Genomic DNA, 20,180 nt, shown 5'->3' on the forward strand with positions numbered 1-20,180 from the left:
TGCTTCTGCTCTTTAGCTGCAGAGATGTGCATTTGGATCAAATGTAGCCGCTGAAGATTTTTGTTCTCTGGCTTTCAGTGCTCTTTTCTTCATCCTTTGATGATGCACTCTTCAGAGGTCTCATGTCTTATGTTTTGGTCAATTTGCACAAATGTGGATCAAAGTTGTAGGGAAGCTGAAACAATAAGTTATAATACTAGCTCTGCGTTGCGTTGTACTGAACGATGAGTTTTTTTTGTACAGTTTGATGTTTAAATGCAGTACAAAATCTGATTGGCAAGATGGTTATGCTCACCTGGTGTGGGAACTTAAGCACCTGGTACCCAATACAGTATTTCTTAGATCATCCGGATAACTTAGTAAGCAGTACAGGAAAAGACAGGAACAGGGTTTGCTGGAGAGGGCCAGGGTGAAGAGGAAAGTCTGAAGGCTAGGCTTCATAAAGCAGAGGAACTTGCAGCAAGGCAGACTGCTCAACTTATGCTGGAGGGAAAAAAGAGAAAGGAAATGGACATTATTAGGAAAACCTTAGAAAAAGAGGTCAAGAGGCAACATGAACTGCTGCAAATCAATATGAATGCAAGTGAAGAGGTGAGAGGGTCACAGTCAGGGGAGAAACATATTGGGAGTGAAGATGAGAAAGAGGATAATGATGGAGGAGCAACAGCAGAAGGAAGATTAGAAGGGGAAGAGGGAATGACTGACTTGGAATTAATGGAACAGGCTGTGGGGCTAGGATATATGGAGCCTGTGGATTACACTGCTAGTCAGGAAACAGAATCTTTTGAAACAAAAATCAAGAAGGCTGGCATAGTTGAGCTGGAATCCCAAGAAGAGGAAGAGTTGAGAAGATGTACTAGACTGAAAGGCAAGGAAGACAAAAAAATTACTGATTTGGCTAAAGAGAGAGTAGCATAGAAGAACAACTATGGTGACTTTACTCCTTCTGATATCATTTCTAGACCCAATAATATTTTACAGCAGATTGCTGAGGGGATGGGGGTTAGTTTAGGAAATAAACTAGACACTGTTAATCATAATTTGGAATTGATAAAAATGGCTGAACAGGCAAGGATTGATATGTGGTTAACAGACTACAATAATAAACAGAAACAAAACTCTATGCCTGAGGAGCATAACATTATTGATACTAGAGAACATTCTCTGGAAGATTTGCTAGAGGATGGGGATAATGAGAAAGAAGAGGAAGAGAATGAAGAATGAGAACTAATTAAAGAGCTCTTCTCATCAAAAAAAAGAGAAGAAAAGAGGTAAAACTACCAGAGGTTCTGGAGTTAAAATTGCCTCTGCTGTCAAAACCCTAGAATCTTCTGATAGGAAGAAAAAGAAAAAAAGATGAGGGGTATATTTTGGAATATGAGAGGATTTGGGGGGGATATCAAAAAATGATTCTTGAGGGAGATGATCATGGATATGAGAGTTCATTTCTTGGGTCTGCAAGAGACCATGAGACAACAATTCTCTAGGAATGATTTACAACAAATTTGTGCGGGAAGGGATTTTCACTGGCATTTTACCCTAGCTAGGGGGAAATCTGGTGGCCTTCTGTTGGGGGTTAATTATACCACTTTAGATGTGATTTCTCAGGATGATGGGGATTACCACATTAAAAATGACAGTCCAAGATATTAAAAATAGGTTTATTTGGGATTTAGTAGTAATCTATGGAGATGCACAACCAGATAGGGAAGCTTTATTCCTGGCTGAGCTATCCATAGTATTTCAAAACTGTGTTAATCCAATTTTGATTGGAGGTGACTTCAATATCATTAAAAAAGCTAGTGAGAAAAATAATTCAGGTTCTCCTGGGCATTGGAGCTTTCTTTTCAATGCTATCTTGGAACGGGCTGGAGTGAGAGAACTTGATATGAATGGGAGACAATTCACTTGGGGTAATAATATGTACAACCCTACTTTTGAGAAACTAGATATGATTATTTGTAGCACTGGTGGGAAGAGACACACCCCTTAACCCAAGTAACAGCATTAACTAGAGAGAAGTCAGATCACACTCCTCTCTATTTAGACTCTGGAGACTTTCAAAAAACTGAGCCAATTTTCAGATTTGAAAATGCCTGATTTTTGAGAGAAGGGATTGATGAAATTGTGCAGAAAGTCTGGAATGATCCTACCATTAAGGGGGACAGCATAGATAGATTGTTGGGGAAGTTCATAAATTTAAGACCTAAACTTAAAGGATGGAATAGGATTATGAATGCATGGTATTCTGAATTAAAGAAAGATGTTCTACTTAAACTGGATATTATTGATAAAAACTATGAGGTCAATGGCCTTACATCTGTTGATAGAAAAGAGCAGATTGACTTAAGAGCCCAACTTGATAGACTACTTAAACAAGAAGAGGCTAAATGGAAACAGAGAGCCAAAATTGATGAGATACTAGAGGGGGCAGTAATACTAAATTCTTCCATGCCAAGACAAATGGGAGACTTAGGAGGAATAAAATCACCAGGTTAGAGCAAGCTGAGGGGATTATAGAAGGGGATAAAAACTTGATAGATTATATCACTACTTTCTACAAAAACTTATTTGGTCCACGAGATAATTCTTCTGTTTCACTTAATATTGATAATCCAATCAGGATCCAAAGGGAATATGAAAATATTTTAGTAGAGGAATTTTCTCTGGAGGAAATTAAGAAGGTTGTCTTCAAAATGGCACACAATAAATCCCCTGGACCAGATGGCTTCACTGCTGAATTTTATCAGCATTATTCGGATCTGGTGAAATTTGATCTAAAAGCTATGTTAGATGACTTTGCTAATAGGAAAATTGACATTAGTAGACTAAACTATGGGATTATAACCTTAGTCCCAAAAGGGACAGATGCTAATCAAATTCATAAATTCGGGCCAATTTGCTTACTAAATGTCTGCTTTAAAATCATCACAAAAGTGTTGATGAATAGGCTAAATTTGGTAGCTGCTGATGTCATTTCTCATGTTCAAACTGCTTTTGTTAAAGGCAGGTATATTATGGAGGGGGTTCTGATCCTTCATGAGGCTTTGAATAGCATTAAAAGAAAAAAGAAAGTGCTATGCTTCTGAAAATTGATTTTGAAAAGGCCTATGACAAAATCAAATGGTCCTTCCTCTTTCAAATGCTCAAATTGAAAGGATTTCCAGATAAATGGATTGATTGGGTCATGGAGACGGTTAGAGGGGGGAAAGTTTGTGTCAAGGTTAATGAAAATCTAGGAAAATATTTTACCACTCATAAAGGCCTGAGACATGGAGATTCTTTATCCCCTCTAAACTTTGACCTGGCTGCTGATGCTCTGGCAATTATGTTAGATAAAGCCAGAGAAAATGGGCTGGTCAAGGGGGTCTTAAATGAATACATACCAAATGGGGTTAATATGTTACAATATGCAAATGATACCATATTTTTATTGCAAGATGATATAGAAAGTGCACACAAATTTTCATAAACGTGAACTTTTTCTGTTTGGTGAGGCAGTTGACAAGAAAGATGAATATGCTAAAATTTTCACATGCCCAGTGGGTACCTTGCCCATGAAATATTTAGGGCTACCTATTGATAAGAATAGAATTTGTAACAAACATTGGAAGCCTTCAAAGACTAAGATGGAGAAAAAAAATGTGAAACTTGGCAAGGCAGATTGCTGGCCAGTGCAGGGAGAGTCACTTTGATTCAGTCAGCCCTCACATGCATACCTTATTTTATGATGTCCTTTTATGGGCTTCCAGTAGGGGTTGAAAAACGTATGGACTTTTTCAGAGCCAGACTTCTATGGCAAGAAGATGATCAGAAGAGAAAATACCATTTGGTGAAATGGTCTGAGGTGTGTAGGCCAAAAGACATGGGGGGCCTGGGGATCCAAAATCTTGCATGCATGAACAAAGCATTGCTATGTAAGTGGTGTTGGAAATTATACACAACTGAGGGGCTATGGCAAAACATCATTTGGGAAAAATATATTAAGAACAGAAATCTAGGCACTGTTCAGGTCAAACAGGGGGACTCCCAGTTTTGGAGGGATATATTGAAACATAGAGACCATTTTGTTTCTTTGTGCAAATTTAAAATTGGAAATGGAGATAGAGCTCGCTTTTGGGAAGATTGGTGGATTGGCAATGCTCCATTAAACAAGAATTTCCCTAGACTGTATGATCTTTGCTTTGATAAAAAGAAAATAGTTAAAGAAGTTTTTGACAATGGGTTAGATAATGTTCAATTTAGAAGAACTTTGTTAGGAGATGCTAGAGAGCTATGGCGACATATCAGAGAAGCATGTAGATCGGTGACTCTGAATGAAGATAAAGATGAAATAAAATGTTCTTTGCATAAAAAAGGAGTTTATACTGTAAAATCCTTTTACAAGCACCTGATTGAAAATGGTGTCAAGTATCCACACTTATACATGTGGAAGATTAAAATGCCACCCAGAATTAAGGTGTTCATGTGGTTGGCTCTTAGAAAAAGTATTCTTACAAAAGATAATCTGCTTCGTAGGGGGTGGAAAGGAGATGATAAATGTCCTTTTTGTGGACGTAAAGAGAATATAAATCGCCTTTTTTTGTCTTGTTCAGTTGCTAGATTATTGTGGAACATCTTAAAATGTGCTTTCAATTTGAGATATATTCCAGAAACCTTAGATGATTTTATGAAAACCTGGGTAAATACTTTTGGAAAAGATGAAAAAAGTCTGGTCATGATAGGAGTTTCAGCGATTTGCTGGACTACTCGGAAACTAAGAAATAGTGTTATCTTTGACAACAATAGGGTAAATGACCCCTGTGTTCCTGTTTCTCTATTTCTCAAGAACTTAAATGATTGGAATATTTTGCAGACAAATCCCGCAAGAAGTAAGTTGATGGAGGCTGGAGTGAAGCAAGTAAGTGAGGTGGCAGAACAAATATTCAAAGCAACTCATGGGTGGCGCCTGAAGACTGGGAGAATCCAGGGGTGACTACAGGAGGATCCAGTTGCTGCGAAGAAAGAATTTCTGTCATTTCATTCTGGCATGCTTTATTTTGCTGTTTCAGACAGTGTGTGGTCTTGTAAGAATCTATGTTAAGACCGTAATGCTGATGTATGCCTCTGTTCTTAATAACAGAGTTGTAAGCATTCTGGGGGCTGAATTTCTCTGAATTCAGGCCTCGAACCACTCCCGTAGGTTTCTTTCTTGCCTTGAGGGTTTCGGGAGGGGAAGGGATGGCTTCTCCTTCTTCCTCAATTTGGCAAAAAGCATTTCGTAGGGGAGTGGAGTGTCATGCTTGGTCTTCTTAGTTTCTTTCTTTCTGCTTTGTAGTAAGACTTGGTGATTTCTTATAATGGAAATCGGAGAGAGTGCTCTCTTTTATCAAAAAAAACTTAGTCAGCAGTACTATGTAGACTGGTTTATTTTGTGTGTGTGTCCCCTTTCTCATCTTTGAAACATGCAATGTTCTGGGATTTATTTGCCTTTATGCATCGAGTTCAAAACTTGAACATTTAGCAGGCATTGAGCAAAGTAACACGAGTACCGCTTCCTCGAGGTACTTCATAAACCATCAGAATCTACTCATTGTTTTTTTAGGGGAGAAGGTGCTCACTGTTAAAAACACATACTCCTAACTAAATTAGGACCTCAATCGATGAGGTTCAAACATGAATTCGAAAACATATCTCTTGGTACCATGTAGGTGCTCTATGATTAGAGATGAAAGTGACCAAATACTACATGCTTTTAAAAATGGAACTGTTGACCGCACCTAATGAATAGTGAGATTGATTTTTCCTTGCTGGTTATCAGTTATAAGATACCCATTGACTGTATTTTCTCGAATTAAATTAAATTAAATAATAGTAAGGCATTTGCACCACAAGAATATGAAATAAAATGAAATAATAGTATGGCATTTGCACCACAAGAATATGTAGACATGTTATTTTAAGGCTAGCGCGACATTATGTGAAGATGCGAATTAAGTTGTGTATGTGTACGAGAGTGGCTTGATCAGAATATGTAGACATCTTTTTGTTGCTCTATGTGTACAGTATTTTAAAATAAAATTATACTAAGACTTTTGTATCACAAGAATTATGAGACCTGTTTTTTGAGGAATAGTGAGGCATTATGTGACAATGCACACTATTTTTATTGAGTGGTGAGACGGTGTGTACGTGAATTATGTGGAAATGCGCAACAGACGGCGTAGAGGGCACTCGCACGGCGAAGCCCCTAGGAGGTGGGTACTCCTGCATCCTTTATAGGAGTAACACCCTAGGTGGCCGCACACGGCACACCAATCGGAGAGTTTTTCAATACTTGGCATGGAAAATCTGCCTTTTGTTGTTATGTATTATAGCTTTGACATTCTTAAGAAGCTCTCTCACACTGATCTACCTTTGCCTTGAAAATTTCCCCTCGAAGTCATTAGACGCGGCTCTGCATACACGAACTCACCCCACCTTTCTTGTAAGGGACTTCAGCAATGGGGCATATCCATCTGGCATGTCATGGATTTGGATTCAAATTTCTAAAGTGTCTAGATCAATCTTTGACAGTTTCGAGAAGCCATCATAAGGGATTAAGGGGCAATGATCACTGCGCCCCCTCTAAAATTCCATGGACCATACTCCATGACTCTTTTCCAATCCCCTAGGCATGAAAAGTGGAGTGTAAAGTTTATCCTCATGCGGACGGATTTTAACATCTTGCTCAAGATACCAAGCTGCTTGTATGTATTTGAAGAACCATAATTGATTGACTCTTTCCAACATGAACTCTTGCTATTGCGGTCCAATGAAAAGAATTGACCAGCGGCATCTCCTCTTGCTCATAGACCACACCATCCAGGTCCTCGTCTCGTAGTCCTAGGTCCCGCATCATGGCATCAACACCATCTTGTTATTGATCCTGAACCCAACACACCATTATCCATTTTGCACTGGCCCAAATCAGATTCCCAAGCAAGAGACATCCTAGGTTCTCTGACTCCAAACGAGCTACGTTCAAGACTAGGCGGTGATCCATGTACAGTCCAAACTAGCAGCCTCACGAAGGAATGGAGGGCAGGGAAGGCAAACCTCAACGTCGGGAATATCATCGTCGATAGGAGAAGATAGGAACCCTAACGTGAGGGAAGAATATAACTCCAGTCTATATTCCGCGGCTACAGTAGCGTGGTTTGCTTCCCTCAGCCACCACATGATACCGAGAATGTATACATATTAACAACTTCATCATGTGGTACAATAATCCAATGATACAAGCCCATAAAGTAAAGGCATAGCGAGCAAATAGATTCTTCCCTCGTGTTTGCGAGTTCTCAGCCGAGCAAACCGACAAGAGCATGGCATGTACTGAATTTCTAAAAAAAATCATGAGTATTAAGAAATACTACTTGTGTATTTTTTTCTTTAAAAGAATCACAAATGTCTTAAATGTTTATGTAAAGGGGGGGCAGCCCCAGTGCATGTAGCTCCCGCTTGCGCAGGGTCTGGGGAAGGGTCCGACCACTTCGCAGTCTTAAATGTTTATGTATTTTTTAAAAAAGTCAGGAATAATAAAAATGATCTGGAATTAAGAAAAAATTATGAATATTAAATTTTTCCATGTATTTTAAAAATCTTCATGACTATGGAAAATATACATGTATTTAGAATTTTTAAATGCTGTGGAATTTATAAGATGCTCACGAAAAATAAATGCATTTTTGTCAATTTTAAAAATCACACATTTACACTTAATAATATTTATGAATTTCGAAAAGTATTAATGAATCCATCCATGAATTTAAAGGGTAAAAGAAAGGAAAATAAAATAGGAAATTGAATAGAAAAATGGAAACTGAAAAGAAAAAAGGAAACCAGAAAACTAAAAGAAAAAAGAAGAAAGCGGCAGAAATAAAGAAAAATTAGAAAGATTGCCACTTTATTTAAACCCGCAATAACATCCGGTACATGAATAAAATCAGGAGTGGCCTTTGCTAAATTATGTGCATCAATGTTTGATTTCCTACCTTCGCGCACTATGTCTGCCAATTCAAAATTCCTTTGCCTCACCTGGATATCTTGTATAATCATTGAAGGTCCCATGTAACTCCCCTTCAGGTGGCTAACTCTCGAGCTGCAGTCAGAAGCTATTCTGAGCCTTTAAATGTAAAGATCCGCCGCAAGGAAGAGAGCTTCACAACATGCATGTGCTTCTAAAATCTTTGGGTCTATTAGCCCCTGAAAACAAGTGACTGAAGCACCCATGTATCTTCCATCAGAAAAGATCGTGTGGGGAGGGGGGGCACGAAAAGGAAACAGGTCGAGACCGTGTCACGCCTTCTCTATTATTTAGTAGGCCAGCCCAATTTGTTCGTCGCTCTGTGCGTTAGGTCGACAGACAAGATTGGGTTGCCTGGGGATTCCTTTCCGACGCGCAGGTCACACACACCCCTCACGCGCTCGGCGTTCATATGGGCCAGCCCATTTTTTGTTTTCTTTTTCTTCTTTTAAAATTTTGGCTTTTCTTTTTCTTTTCTATTTTTTCTTATTTACGTTGTCACTTTTTTAAGTTTTTTCTTTTCAAATTAACGAAAAAAAAATTTCCATTGAATTCAAAAAATGCTCATTGAATCCCTTTTTTGGTTCATCGCATTTGAAAGATATTCATCAAAATTCAAAATTTCTTCATCGAATTAAAAAGATTGTTCATCAAATTCTAAATTTGTTCATCTATTTCATAAAATGTTCATCAAAGTCTTGTTCATTAATTTCAGAATTTGTTCATCATTTTTTTAATTTTTCCTGAATATAAAGTTTGTTCATCATGTTAAAAAAATGTTCATTGAATTCAATTTTTTTTCATCACATACAAAAAGATGTTCATCATTTTAAGAAAAATGGGCATAAATTTTTTTATTAAAAATATAAAAATTTCTTCAAAACCATTTTAATTTCTGTTTCCAACAACAGTTTACTCAGTATAAGCCAGAATACGAATTTGTTTATTCTTCCAAACTTATCATCAACAAATACATCAGTAAAAAAAATTCTTGGGAAAAATGAAACATCCATTTTTTAACATAACGTGATTGAGACGTACGGACACCAAAAAAAAAACTTACAAACCAGAGTCACGAGCGGGAGCTCCTAGTCGGCGTTGTAGGCGCCACTTGTCCAACCGGCGCCTACAGCGACCAGCAATGGGCCGCGGCCCAATTAAAAACATGCTAACAATCGGCTCTCAAATACAGCAGAAAAAAAAACTAGGCTTATTTGCCTGTAGCAATTCGTGAATACAGGGTTTCGAACTGCTACCGCGAGGGTGGAGGGCAGTCGCTCGTAACCACCAAGTCAAGCTCATGCCATTGACGACAAAATAAGAAAAATCTCTATTTGACCCTTCCTCTAGTTAACACATATTATATATATCAAGTGTAAATTATTTTTAAAAGAAAATATAAATTTCGAAACAGAATTCTATGAAAATACTGAAAACAGTTACGAATTTGAAAAAAGATTCATAGGAATTCAAATGAGTTCGTGGAAATGGAAAGAGTTCATCGCTTTAAAAAAAGTTCATCATCTCGAGAAAAAGTTCACAAAATAAAAAAAAAATTCAACGATTTTGAAAACAAATTCACAAATTTGGAAAAGAGTTCATCGTTTTTAAAAATAAGTTCATCAATTTTGAGAAAAAGTTCATCGAGTTTGAAAAAAGTTCATTGAATTCAAAACAAAAGTTCATTGATTTCAAAAAGGTTCATCAAATTTGAAAATGGTTAATCTATTTTTTTAAAAAGTTCATCAAATTTGAAAAAAACTTCATCACTTTGGAAAAAAGTACATCAAATTTGAAAAAGTTCTTCCATTTTTAAAAATAGTTCATCAAATTTTTAAAAAGTTCATTGAAATTGAAAATAGTTCATGGATTTTCAAAAATAATTTGAAAATTTGAAAAAAGTTCATCAAATTTGAAAAATGTTCGCTGACATGAATTAAAAAATCAGTTTTGAGAAAAAATTCATCCATTTTACGAAAAGTTCACCAATTTGAAAGAAATCATCAAACCAGGAATAAGAAAAAAAGAAAAAAACAGTAACAGAAAAAATGAAAAACCGAAAAAAGAAAAAGGAAGGAAAAAGGAAATTTTGAAGTAGTTATCACGTCAGGTATGTTGGCGCCGTGGTTGTTGCTGCGTAGTTCTATCCGTGAGGTCCCGTTTTTTGCGTTTCAAAAGAAAAATAACAGAAAAACGGGGCCGAGATGGGCCGGCCCGCGAGTAGCTGCTGCAGGCGCCGGTTAGCAAAAACAATAGGAACCGTCGCCTGCAGCGCCAAATAGGAATTGCCGTCACGAGCGGACGAGCGGGAAAATAACCCAGCGAATCAGCAGGAGTTGGGCCAGCCCAACTAACGGCGCCAGGCTCCCGACCCAACTCGGTGTTTCCATGTTTCCAGGCGCGTAGGATTGTCTTGAAATAGGACGTCCCGGGTTGCCTCATCATCAAACAGCCTAAAATCTAGGGGTTTCGAGTTGGAGATCGAGAATTCGAGACTCGGGAGGCCGCCGCAGCCTTCTCGATCCACATCAATCCCGAGCCACATCTCCGGCGATCTTCCGCCATGAGCTTCCCGGGGAGGCTTTCCTGGGTCGTGCTCAGGAAGCAAGTCCCGATCTTCTACGCCGAGGAGAAAGATCAGGAAGACGAGATCATGGCCAAGGCGAGCAAAGATTGGGGTGACATCGAGGACGGGTCCTGGATGCTCGACCAGTTCTCCCTCGACCTCCACCTCGTTCAGCCCCCGGAGCTCTCCACCTTGTCCCTGCGCGCCAAGGCCGAGTCGCGCGAGTACGGCGGCATCACGTGCCTCCTCGAGTCCGTCGTGGAGAACTTCCTCGTCATGGCTCTGCTGGTCGGCAACAGCTTGTACTGGCTCGTCTATGACGCCGCCAAGAACTCGGTCTCGCTGCTCCCCGCCCCCATGGATTCCGTCCTCGCGTCGGCGGATGATGACTCCCTCCTATGCCTCAGGCAACCTGCCGTCCTGCCACGCGACGACGGCTCCTGCGATCTGCTCGATGTGGGGCTCTGCTTTGATGGACCCGGCGAAGTGTTGCCGCGGTCGTGCATTCTCTTCCGGTGGTCGAACCGTGGCCCTGGCAAGACGTGGACGAAGCAGGAGGCCCGCGTTATCCCGCATGCCCCGCTGACACTGACGGCCCAATGCCCTGTTTCGCATATTTACCAAGCAGACGTGGTCTTCACTTTCAACGGGAAGGTTTTCTGGGTCGACCTCGAGATTGGCGCCATTGTCTATGACTTGCTCTCCACCGGTACCACCACCCAAGACGGCGAACTGGACTTCATCCAGCTTCCCCACGAGTGCCAAGGCAGTGACTTCTCCCGCAGTTACCCCAGGGAGCGCCGGACCATGGGCCCAGTTGGGAACTCCATAAAGCTCATCTCCATCGTCACCACCAACGGCGACAACCCCGGCAACAACACGGACCCTGCCGACGTCGTGCTGCGGAGCTGGACTTTGTCGCCGGACCTCCGCTCATGGACTAGAGACGACGACATGGAGCTTCCCTTGCCGCTACTCTGGGCGTCAGAGGCCTACAAGCGCGAGAGGCTGCCACAGGCCATGCCAAAGAACCCAGTCCTCAAGACCGATGAGGACGGCGTCCTCTACCTCTTGCTGGGAGATTACTACGTCGATTTGGATACAATGGTCCGGCTATGCAGGGAGATTGAGTGCGTGATCAGCATCAACATGCACACCAAGTCTCTCCTATCCCGCAGCCATCGTCCAATCAAAGATGGCTTGCCACCCATGTGGCAACACAAAGACCAGCCTTCCAAAGGATTCCGTCCTAACATGCCTTCCCTGTTTGCCGCCAAGTTCTGCCCGAGCCACACTGGATGGTCTGAATCTGATGTTCTTCTGCCCAAGAAAAAAAGGAACCATCTAATAGATGGTAATTTGAATCTGAATCTACTATTGCCACTCCTCCTCCTACTCCTACTTGGTGTTATTTGTGCACATTCTGCTAGATTGATGACTACCGTTGGTTGATCAACCGCCATTGTTAGGGCCTGTTCTTCTTTTTGAGGAAATTAGAGGATGTCCTTGATACTTCTTGGTGACTAGTCTACCAATGCTATATTTGCTACTGTTTGCAGGGAAAAAAATAGAAGAGCAACCCAACTCGTGGCGCTTGCAGCAGTGTAGCTGTTGCTTTGATTGTTGTGGTTAAACTTGTAATTGCTGTAAGCTGTGTTCTGTTGCTTTTTCGTTATATATATGTTGTAATGGTCCCGATGAGGGGCTGAATACTCTTGCCTTGTTTATCATGTTCTGCCGCTGAATGAAGTCCGAGACGTTTTACAGAGCTCGTTGTGCGTTGTGCCTACTTGATGCTGGGAACAAAGAGCAACTAGTGTGCTTGTATATTTAGAGAGCTCTAAAGACCATTGCTTCTTTTATCATTATCTTTCTCTTTTCGAATGTTCAGATTAAATCTCGAAATCAGTGCATTCTTGTGTTTGTGTTCCTACTCTTGCATTCGTTGTTTTTTCATTTATGCATTGCGGGTCTGCACGTTCTTGTGTTTCGACTTTTTGGCTGTTGAGATGTGCGTTTGGATCAAACGTCGCTGCTGAAGATTTCTGTTCCCTGGCTTACAATGCTCTTTTCCTTGCCATAAATGTGGATCAAACGTCTCATGAACTTTCTTTGGTCAATTTGCACAATGTTGATCAAATTTTTACGGAATCTGAAACCACAAGTAACAAAGTCTTAACTTAGCGTTCTACTCCTTCCATTCAGAAATATAATAAGATGTTTAGCGGATGTTCAATTTGGTGCCCGGGCTCATCTGCACCCTGTGAACAGTAAATTCAAAAAGATACTAATCTTTTTCAAAAATTCTGAAATTTTTTAGGTGAAAGTTGTTCTTTTTGAATTGTTTGGATTGCTTACCACATGAGTCACATGATAGGTGAAGTTGTTCTTGTTGGAATTTGCTAGTGGGCTTTTGGCCCAAAGCCCAACTAAATTTCTGAAATTCTTTTGGCCCATTCATGCACACATGTGAGTGGAGTGGGTGAGGCTAAAGTTTAGTCCCACCTCATAAGTTAAGAGAGAGTTGCACCTCTTTATAAGGTGAGCTCTCCTACCACTTGTATGAGCATGAGAAGAGGAGACCTACACGCGCGCTCCTCCTCCTCGCTCGCCTCGCCACACCACGCCTCACGTTGTCTATATTTTTGCTGCTCAGGAAAAATTAATGAGTCATTAATTAATAATTAACGGACGCGTTAATTACTGAACCGTTTCCGATTCTTTTGGATCGTGACGACTTGGACGTGGGGTTTACTCCCACGACCTACCCGACCCGCACTATATAGTCAGGCAGACGTCTACCCTAGCCGCCGCCGCTTCGTATGGTTTCTCACCACCGTTCCAGTCCATTGCGCCGCCGATCAAGTCTTCTCCATCCCTCCTTTCGGCGTGCACCGGGAGAAGGGACAGCAGGCCTCCGAAACCCCGCCTCTCGTGGTCCTATATGGGAGAGGGGCGATCAGGTTTTTGGAGAGCGCACTCGCGCGACTGCTGGCAGCGACGACTTCGCGAACGATGACTTCTTCCCCGACCTCGGCAACCTCATCCTCGACGACATGGGCGACAACGTCAACGCCGGCGGTGCTGCTCCCGCTGCACCGTACGTGATTCTATCTTTCCTGTTCGAGATCGTGGTAGAATTCATGTTTCTAGTATGTGCCCTAGATGTGATCTGTTCATCTGCTATGCTAGTTCGCATGATTAGTTCAATCTCTGCTACTGTAGTCATGATTTATCTTCTGTTTATTCGGATTAAATCTCGTAGTAATTTGCTCATATTTTCAACAATCCAAAAACCTGATTATAGGCAATTTACTCCGAGTGGTTTTGCTGCGCATCTGAAGCCGCCTGCCTTTAAGGGGGCGCAATATAAGAGGTGGCGCACGAGAGCAGTCTACTGGTTTCAGACCATGGGCTGCTATGACGCCACTAAGGGCAAGCCTGAGGGTGATCTTAATCCAGCACAGCTGGAAGCTTTTGAGAAGATCGATACTCTCTTTAAAGGCGCTCTTCTGGGTGTTCTTGATGATTCCATTGTGGATTTGTATATGTCGTTTGATAACGGCAAGGACATGTGGGTTGAGCTCGAGGCCAAGTTTGGTGACTCCGACGCCGGTAGCGAGTTGTACGTCATGGAACAATTCTATGACTACAAGATGACTGATGAGCGCTCTGTTGTACAGCAGGCTCATGAGATACAGTCGCTCGCAAAAGAACTTGAGCTCTTCAAGTGTGTGTTGCCGGACAAATTTGTGGCCGGAGGCATTATTGCCAACTTCCACCTTCGTGGAACAATTTTGCTACTTCCCTGAAACACAAGAGACAGGAGTTTTCCGTTGCGGATCTCATTGGTACTCTTGATGTTGAAGAGAAGGCGAGAGCAAAGGACACACGTGCTCGAGTTGCCGAGGGAGCTTCTAGTGCCCACATGGTACAGAAGAAGAACTTCCAGCCCAAAAAGTTCAAAAACAACAAGAACAAAACTCAGGGGAAAGGCAAGTTTGATACAAAGAACAAGCCATCACATTCTACCAACTTCAAGAAGAATTCTCATAAGAAGGGGAAGGGACTTTGCCATGTCTGCGGTGATCCTAATCACTGGGCTCCGAAGTGTCCTAACCGCTTTGAGGAGCGTGAACATGAGAAGGGCGGCAAGTCCGCTAATGTTGTCATCGGTGATACTGATATGAAGGAATCAGGGTACGGTATTTTTCCTACCATCCTTTCAGTATTTTAATCCCCTAATTGGTTAATTGACACCGGTGCCAATGTACATGTTTGTGCTGACGCCTCCATGTTTTCTTCTTACCAGGCCACAGGGACTTCTCCCGTGCTGATGGGGAACGGGTCACATGCCATCGTTCGAGGTGTTGGTACGGTCGATCTGAAGTTTACTTCGGGGAAGACCGTGCGTCTGAAGAACGTTCATCATGTGCCGTCCATCAATAAAAATCTCGTTAGCGGTTCCCGTTTATGTCGAGATGGTTTTAAGTTGGTTTTTGAGTCCAATAAAGTTGTAATTTCCAAGTGTGGACAATTTGTTGGAAAAGGCTATGAGTGCGGAGGCTTGTTCCGCCTATCTTTGTTAGATATTTGCACTAAATTTATTAATAATGTTTGCCACAATAATGAGTCAGATATTTGGCATGCACGACTTTGTCATATTAACTTTGGTTGCATGACGCGGCTAGCCAATATGAATTTAATTCCGAAAATCTCTACTGTCAAAGGCTCTAAGTGCCAAGTATGTGTGCAAGCTAAACAACCTCGCAAGTCCCATAAGACTGCAGAGGCAAGAGACTTGGCGCCACTAGAGCTTATACATTCTGATCTTTGTGAGATGAATGGCGTGTTGACAAAAGGTGGAAAGAGATATTTCATGACATTGATTGATGACTCCACTAGATATTGTTATGTGTATCTTCTGAAATCAAAAGATGAGGCTTTAACTTTCTTCAAAAACTATAAAGCTGAGGCAGAGAACCAACTTGATCGAAAAATTAAACGGCTTAGGTCCGATCGTGGTGGAGAGTATTTTTCTAATGAATTTGATCTGTTTTGTGCGGAACATGGTATAATCCATGAGAGGACGCCTCCCTACTCACCTCAGTCTAATGGGGTGGCTGAAAGAAAGAACCGAACTCTAACTGATTTGGTTAACGCCATGTTAGACACATCGGGTCTTTCCAAGGAATGGTGGGGGGAGGCGCTAATGACTGCGTGTCATGTCCTAAACCGAGTTCCCACAAAGCATAAGACCATGACTCCATTTGAGGAATGGGAAAGGAAAAGATTGAAACTCTCTTACCTACGTTCTTGGGGTTGTTTGGCGAAAGTCAATATACCAATTCCCAAGAAGCGCAAGCTTGGACCAAAAACCGTGGATTGTGATCTTCTGGGCTATGCTTTTCATAGCATTGGCTATAGATTTTTGATAATAAAATCTGAGGTATCCGACATGCATGTTGGTACGATTATGGAGTCTAATGATGCAACTTTCTTTGAGGACATATTTCCTATGAAGGATATGTCAAGTTCATCAAATCAGGAGATACCTATTCCATCTAGTGAGGAACTCACTGTAATTCCCGAACCCACCATTGCGATGGAACACGTTGAGAATCCTGTTGAGGGTGACAATGAAACTCCTATAAGGAGTAAGAGACAGAGGACTGCAAAGTCCTTTGGTGATGATTTCATTGTGTACCTTGTGGATGACACACCCAGGACTATTTCAGAAGCCTATGCATCTCCTGATGCTGACTACTGGAAGGAAGCTGTTCGTAGCAAGATGGATTCCATCTTAGCTAACGGAACCTGGGAGATCACTGGCCGTCCTTATGGGTGCAAACCTGTAGGATGTAAGTGGGTGTTCAAGAAGAAGCTTAGACCTGATGGTACGATTGAAAAGTACAAGGCATGGCGTGTGGCTAAGGGTTATACCTAGAAAGAAGGTGAAGACTTCTTTGATACTTACTCACCCGTGGCTAGACTGACCACAATTTGGGTGCTACTATCACTGGCTGTCTCACATGGTCTTCTCGTTCATCAAATGGACGTTAAGACGGCTTTCCTCAATGGAGAGTTGAAGGAGGAAATTTACATGGATCAACCAGATGGTTTTGTAGTACCTGGTCAAGAAGGAAAGGTGTGCAAGTTATTAAAGTCTTTATATGGCCTTAAGCAAGCTCCTAAGGAGTGGCATGAGAAGTTCAAAAGAACATTAACTGCTGCCGGCTTTGTAGTAAATGATGGTGACAAGTGTGTGTACTATCGCCATGGTGGGGGCGAAGGAGTTATTCTTTGTCTGTATGTCGACGACATATTGATCTTTGGAACCAAACTTGATTTAATCAAGGAGATTAAGGATTTCTTATCTCACTGTTTTGAGATGAAGGATCTAGGAGTAGCTGATGTTATCTTAAACATCAAGCTGTTGAGAGATGAGAATAGTGGGATCACACTGCTTCAGTCTCACTATGTGGAAAAGGTTTTGACTCGTTTTGGGTATAGCGACTGCACGCCTTCTCCAACTCCATATGATGCTAGTGTGTTGCTTCGAAAGAATCGACGGATCGCTAGAGATCAATTGAGGTATTCTCAGATTATTGGCTCGCTTATGTATTTGGCGAGTGCCACGAGGCCTGACATCTCTTTTGCTGTGAGCAAGCTGAGTCGGTTTGTGTCAAAACCGGGAGATGATCATTGGCGTGCGCTTGAGAGAGTTATGCGCTACTTGAAGGGCACTACGAGCTATGGGATTCACTACACCGGGTATCCAAGGGTACTGGAGGGTTATAGTGACTCGAACTGGATATCTGATGCTGATGAGATTAAGGCCACAAGTGGTTATGTTTTTACACTTGGTGGTGGCGCTGTTTCCTAGAAGTCTTGCAAGCAGACCATCTTAACGAGGTCAACTATGGAAACAGAACTCACAGCATTAGACACTACCACTGTTGAAGCAGAGTGGCTTCGTGATCTATTGATGGACTTACCTATGGTTGAAAAACCAATACCCCCTATCCTGATGAACTGTGATAATCAAACTATGATCGTCAAAATAAACAGTTTTAAGGACAATATGAAGTCCTCAAGGCATGTGAAGAGGAGATTAAAATCTGTCAGGAAACTGAGAAACTCCGGAGTTATTACGTTGGATTATATCCAAACGTCGAAAAACTTGGCAGATCCCTTCACAAAGGGTCTATCACGTAATGTGATAGATAATGCATCGATGGAGATGGGTTTGAGACCCACCGCATGAGTTGTCCATAGTGGTAACCCACTCTATGTGATCGGAGATCCCGTGAAGTAGAAGTGGGAGACAAGCTGTTGGTCAGCTGAGAGGAGAGTATCCTTATTTTAATTATCCCACTCCGTGAAGATGCAATACTCTCCTGATCTGCATGGCAGGTTGATATCTATCTTAATGTGTTCCAAGTGGCTTATTTGAGTAAGCAGAGATGTTGTCCTGCAGAGCATCTCCTGAGGAACACACCTATATGAATTTGACTGTTAACGTCGCAGTCTGTGAGAAGTGGGTGCTCTCTAATAAATTCATGAAAGGCCCTGGAGTACGACGTATACGCTCCACCCGCGGGGAAGCCTTGCGGCAGCCCAGTACCGGTCAAGAATTTGTGTGAAATTAGTCTCGCAGAAAACTTGTAGTTCAAGACATAGTCCACTATTCAAGTTGTGATCTAGTGTAGCATAAATCTCTAAGTGGAAGTTCAACTTCACAGTCTCCACTAAGCACCAGTATATAAACAATGTTTTGGAACCAAATGGTGAAATGTGCCAATGAGACTTTGTGGGGGATTGTTGGAATTTGCTAGTGGGCTTTTGGCCCAAAGCCCAACTAAATTTCTGAAATTCTCTTGGCCCATTCATGCACACATGTGAGTGGAGTGAGTGAGGCTAAAGTTTAGTCCCACCTCATAAGTTGAGAGAGAGTTGCACCTCTTTATAAGGTGAGCTCTCCTACCACTTGTATGAGCATGAGAAGAGGAGACCTACACGCGCGCTCCTCCTCCTCGCTCGCCTCGCCACGCCACGCCTCGCCACGACGCGCCGCGCCGCGGGTTGCGGGATTGAGCCGAGCCGAGGACAGAGCTATGCACGTTGTCTATATTTTTGCTGCTCGGAAAAAATTAATGAGTCATTAATTAATAATTAATGGACGTGTTAATTACTGAACCGTTTCCGATTCTTTTGGATCGTGACGACTCGGACGTGGGGTTTAGGCCCGCACTATATAGTCAGGAAGACGTCTACCCTAGCCGCCGCCGCTTCGTATGGTTTCTCACCACCGTTCCAGTCCATTGCGCCACCGATCAAGTCTTCTCCATCCCTCCTTTCGGCGTGCACCGGGAGAAGGGACAGCAGGCCTCCGGAACCCCGCCTCTCGTGGTCCTGTACGGGAGAGGGGCGATCAGGTTTTTGGGGAGCGCACTCGCGCGACTGCTGGCAGCGACGACTTCGCGAACGACGACTTCTTCCCCGACCTCGGCAACCTCATCCTCGACGACATGGGCGACAACGTCAACGCCGGCGGTGCTGCTCCCGCTGCACCGTACGTGATTCTATGTTTCCTGTTCGAGATCGTGGTAGAATTCATGTTTCTAGTATGTGCCCTAGATGTGATCTGTTCATCTGCTATGCTAGTTCGCATGATTAGTTCAATCTCTGCTACTGTAGTCATGATTTATCTTCTGTTTATTCGGATTAAATCTCGTAGTAATTTGCTCATATTTTCAACAGTTCTAGTGCACGATGCTCGTGCCGAATTTCAGCTTGTTCGGATATCTGAAGAGCTCATGGAAAAAAAAGACAAAAATCGGTCAAAACGGCACATGAGCATCTAGCATCACAAAAGTTTTTTTTTCTGAATTTCTTTCGCATCACAAAAGATTTTTTTTTTGAATTTCTTTTGCATCACAAAAGATGTTCGTGCCAAAACGCCGAGTCTGATATTTAATAGATTTTGAGCAAACACGGTAGGGTAAAAACCCTACCGTAACTCTGTTTTTCATTAATAAGGTGATGAGTATTTACAGTTGGACGTACAACATAATGTGGACAAAGCCTAGAATAGTTTACACCAGTGCTGCATGCCCTCCTTTAGGCTTGTCTTGCTCTTTTGTATGATCATACCAAAATGCTCTTCGAAGCATGTGATACAGTAAATGATGCCCTTTTGTTTATGATAAAAAGTGATACCATTCCTGTGCTTCCAAAGAGTCCAGAACCCTGCCATCATTAGTTCCTTATAGGATGGTGTTCCATGTCTTTTTCTGCCATCCAGTAGCATATCATTGATATTCATGTATGTATTCCATTCCATTACTAGTGCTATCCAGAAATTCTGGCCGAAGTCACAAGAGAAGAATTGGTGGATGTATTCCTCCCTTGGTTCTTTTTGAATTTACTGTTCATGCGGGAGCAAATGCACCCGGAGCCAAAACGCCATTTCCGTGGTTATTAAATAAATGAAACAATGTTGCTGAAGCAAATACATCTATGCTATCCCATACATATTTGTTATCTCATACAGTAAAAGAAGAGTGC

The 20,180-nt window shown here is 42.0% G+C and overlaps 1 protein-coding gene across 1 annotated transcript; it reads left to right on the top strand.

Annotated features, from left to right (window-relative positions):
* The first annotated feature begins 10,607 nt into the window (after positions 1-10,607).
* On the top strand, positions 10,608-12,062 carry LOC119310430. The gene has a single exon (XM_037586189.1). It carries the CDS (start codon positions 10,608-10,610, stop codon positions 12,060-12,062), a length of 1,455 nt encoding a protein of 484 aa, XP_037442086.1.
* The last annotated feature ends 8,118 nt before the right edge of the window (positions 12,063-20,180 follow it).

The sequence above is a fragment of the Triticum dicoccoides genome, chromosome 5B, assembly GCF_002162155.2.
Source record: "Triticum dicoccoides isolate Atlit2015 ecotype Zavitan chromosome 5B, WEW_v2.0, whole genome shotgun sequence".
Taxonomy (NCBI): domain Eukaryota; kingdom Viridiplantae; phylum Streptophyta; class Magnoliopsida; order Poales; family Poaceae; genus Triticum; species Triticum dicoccoides.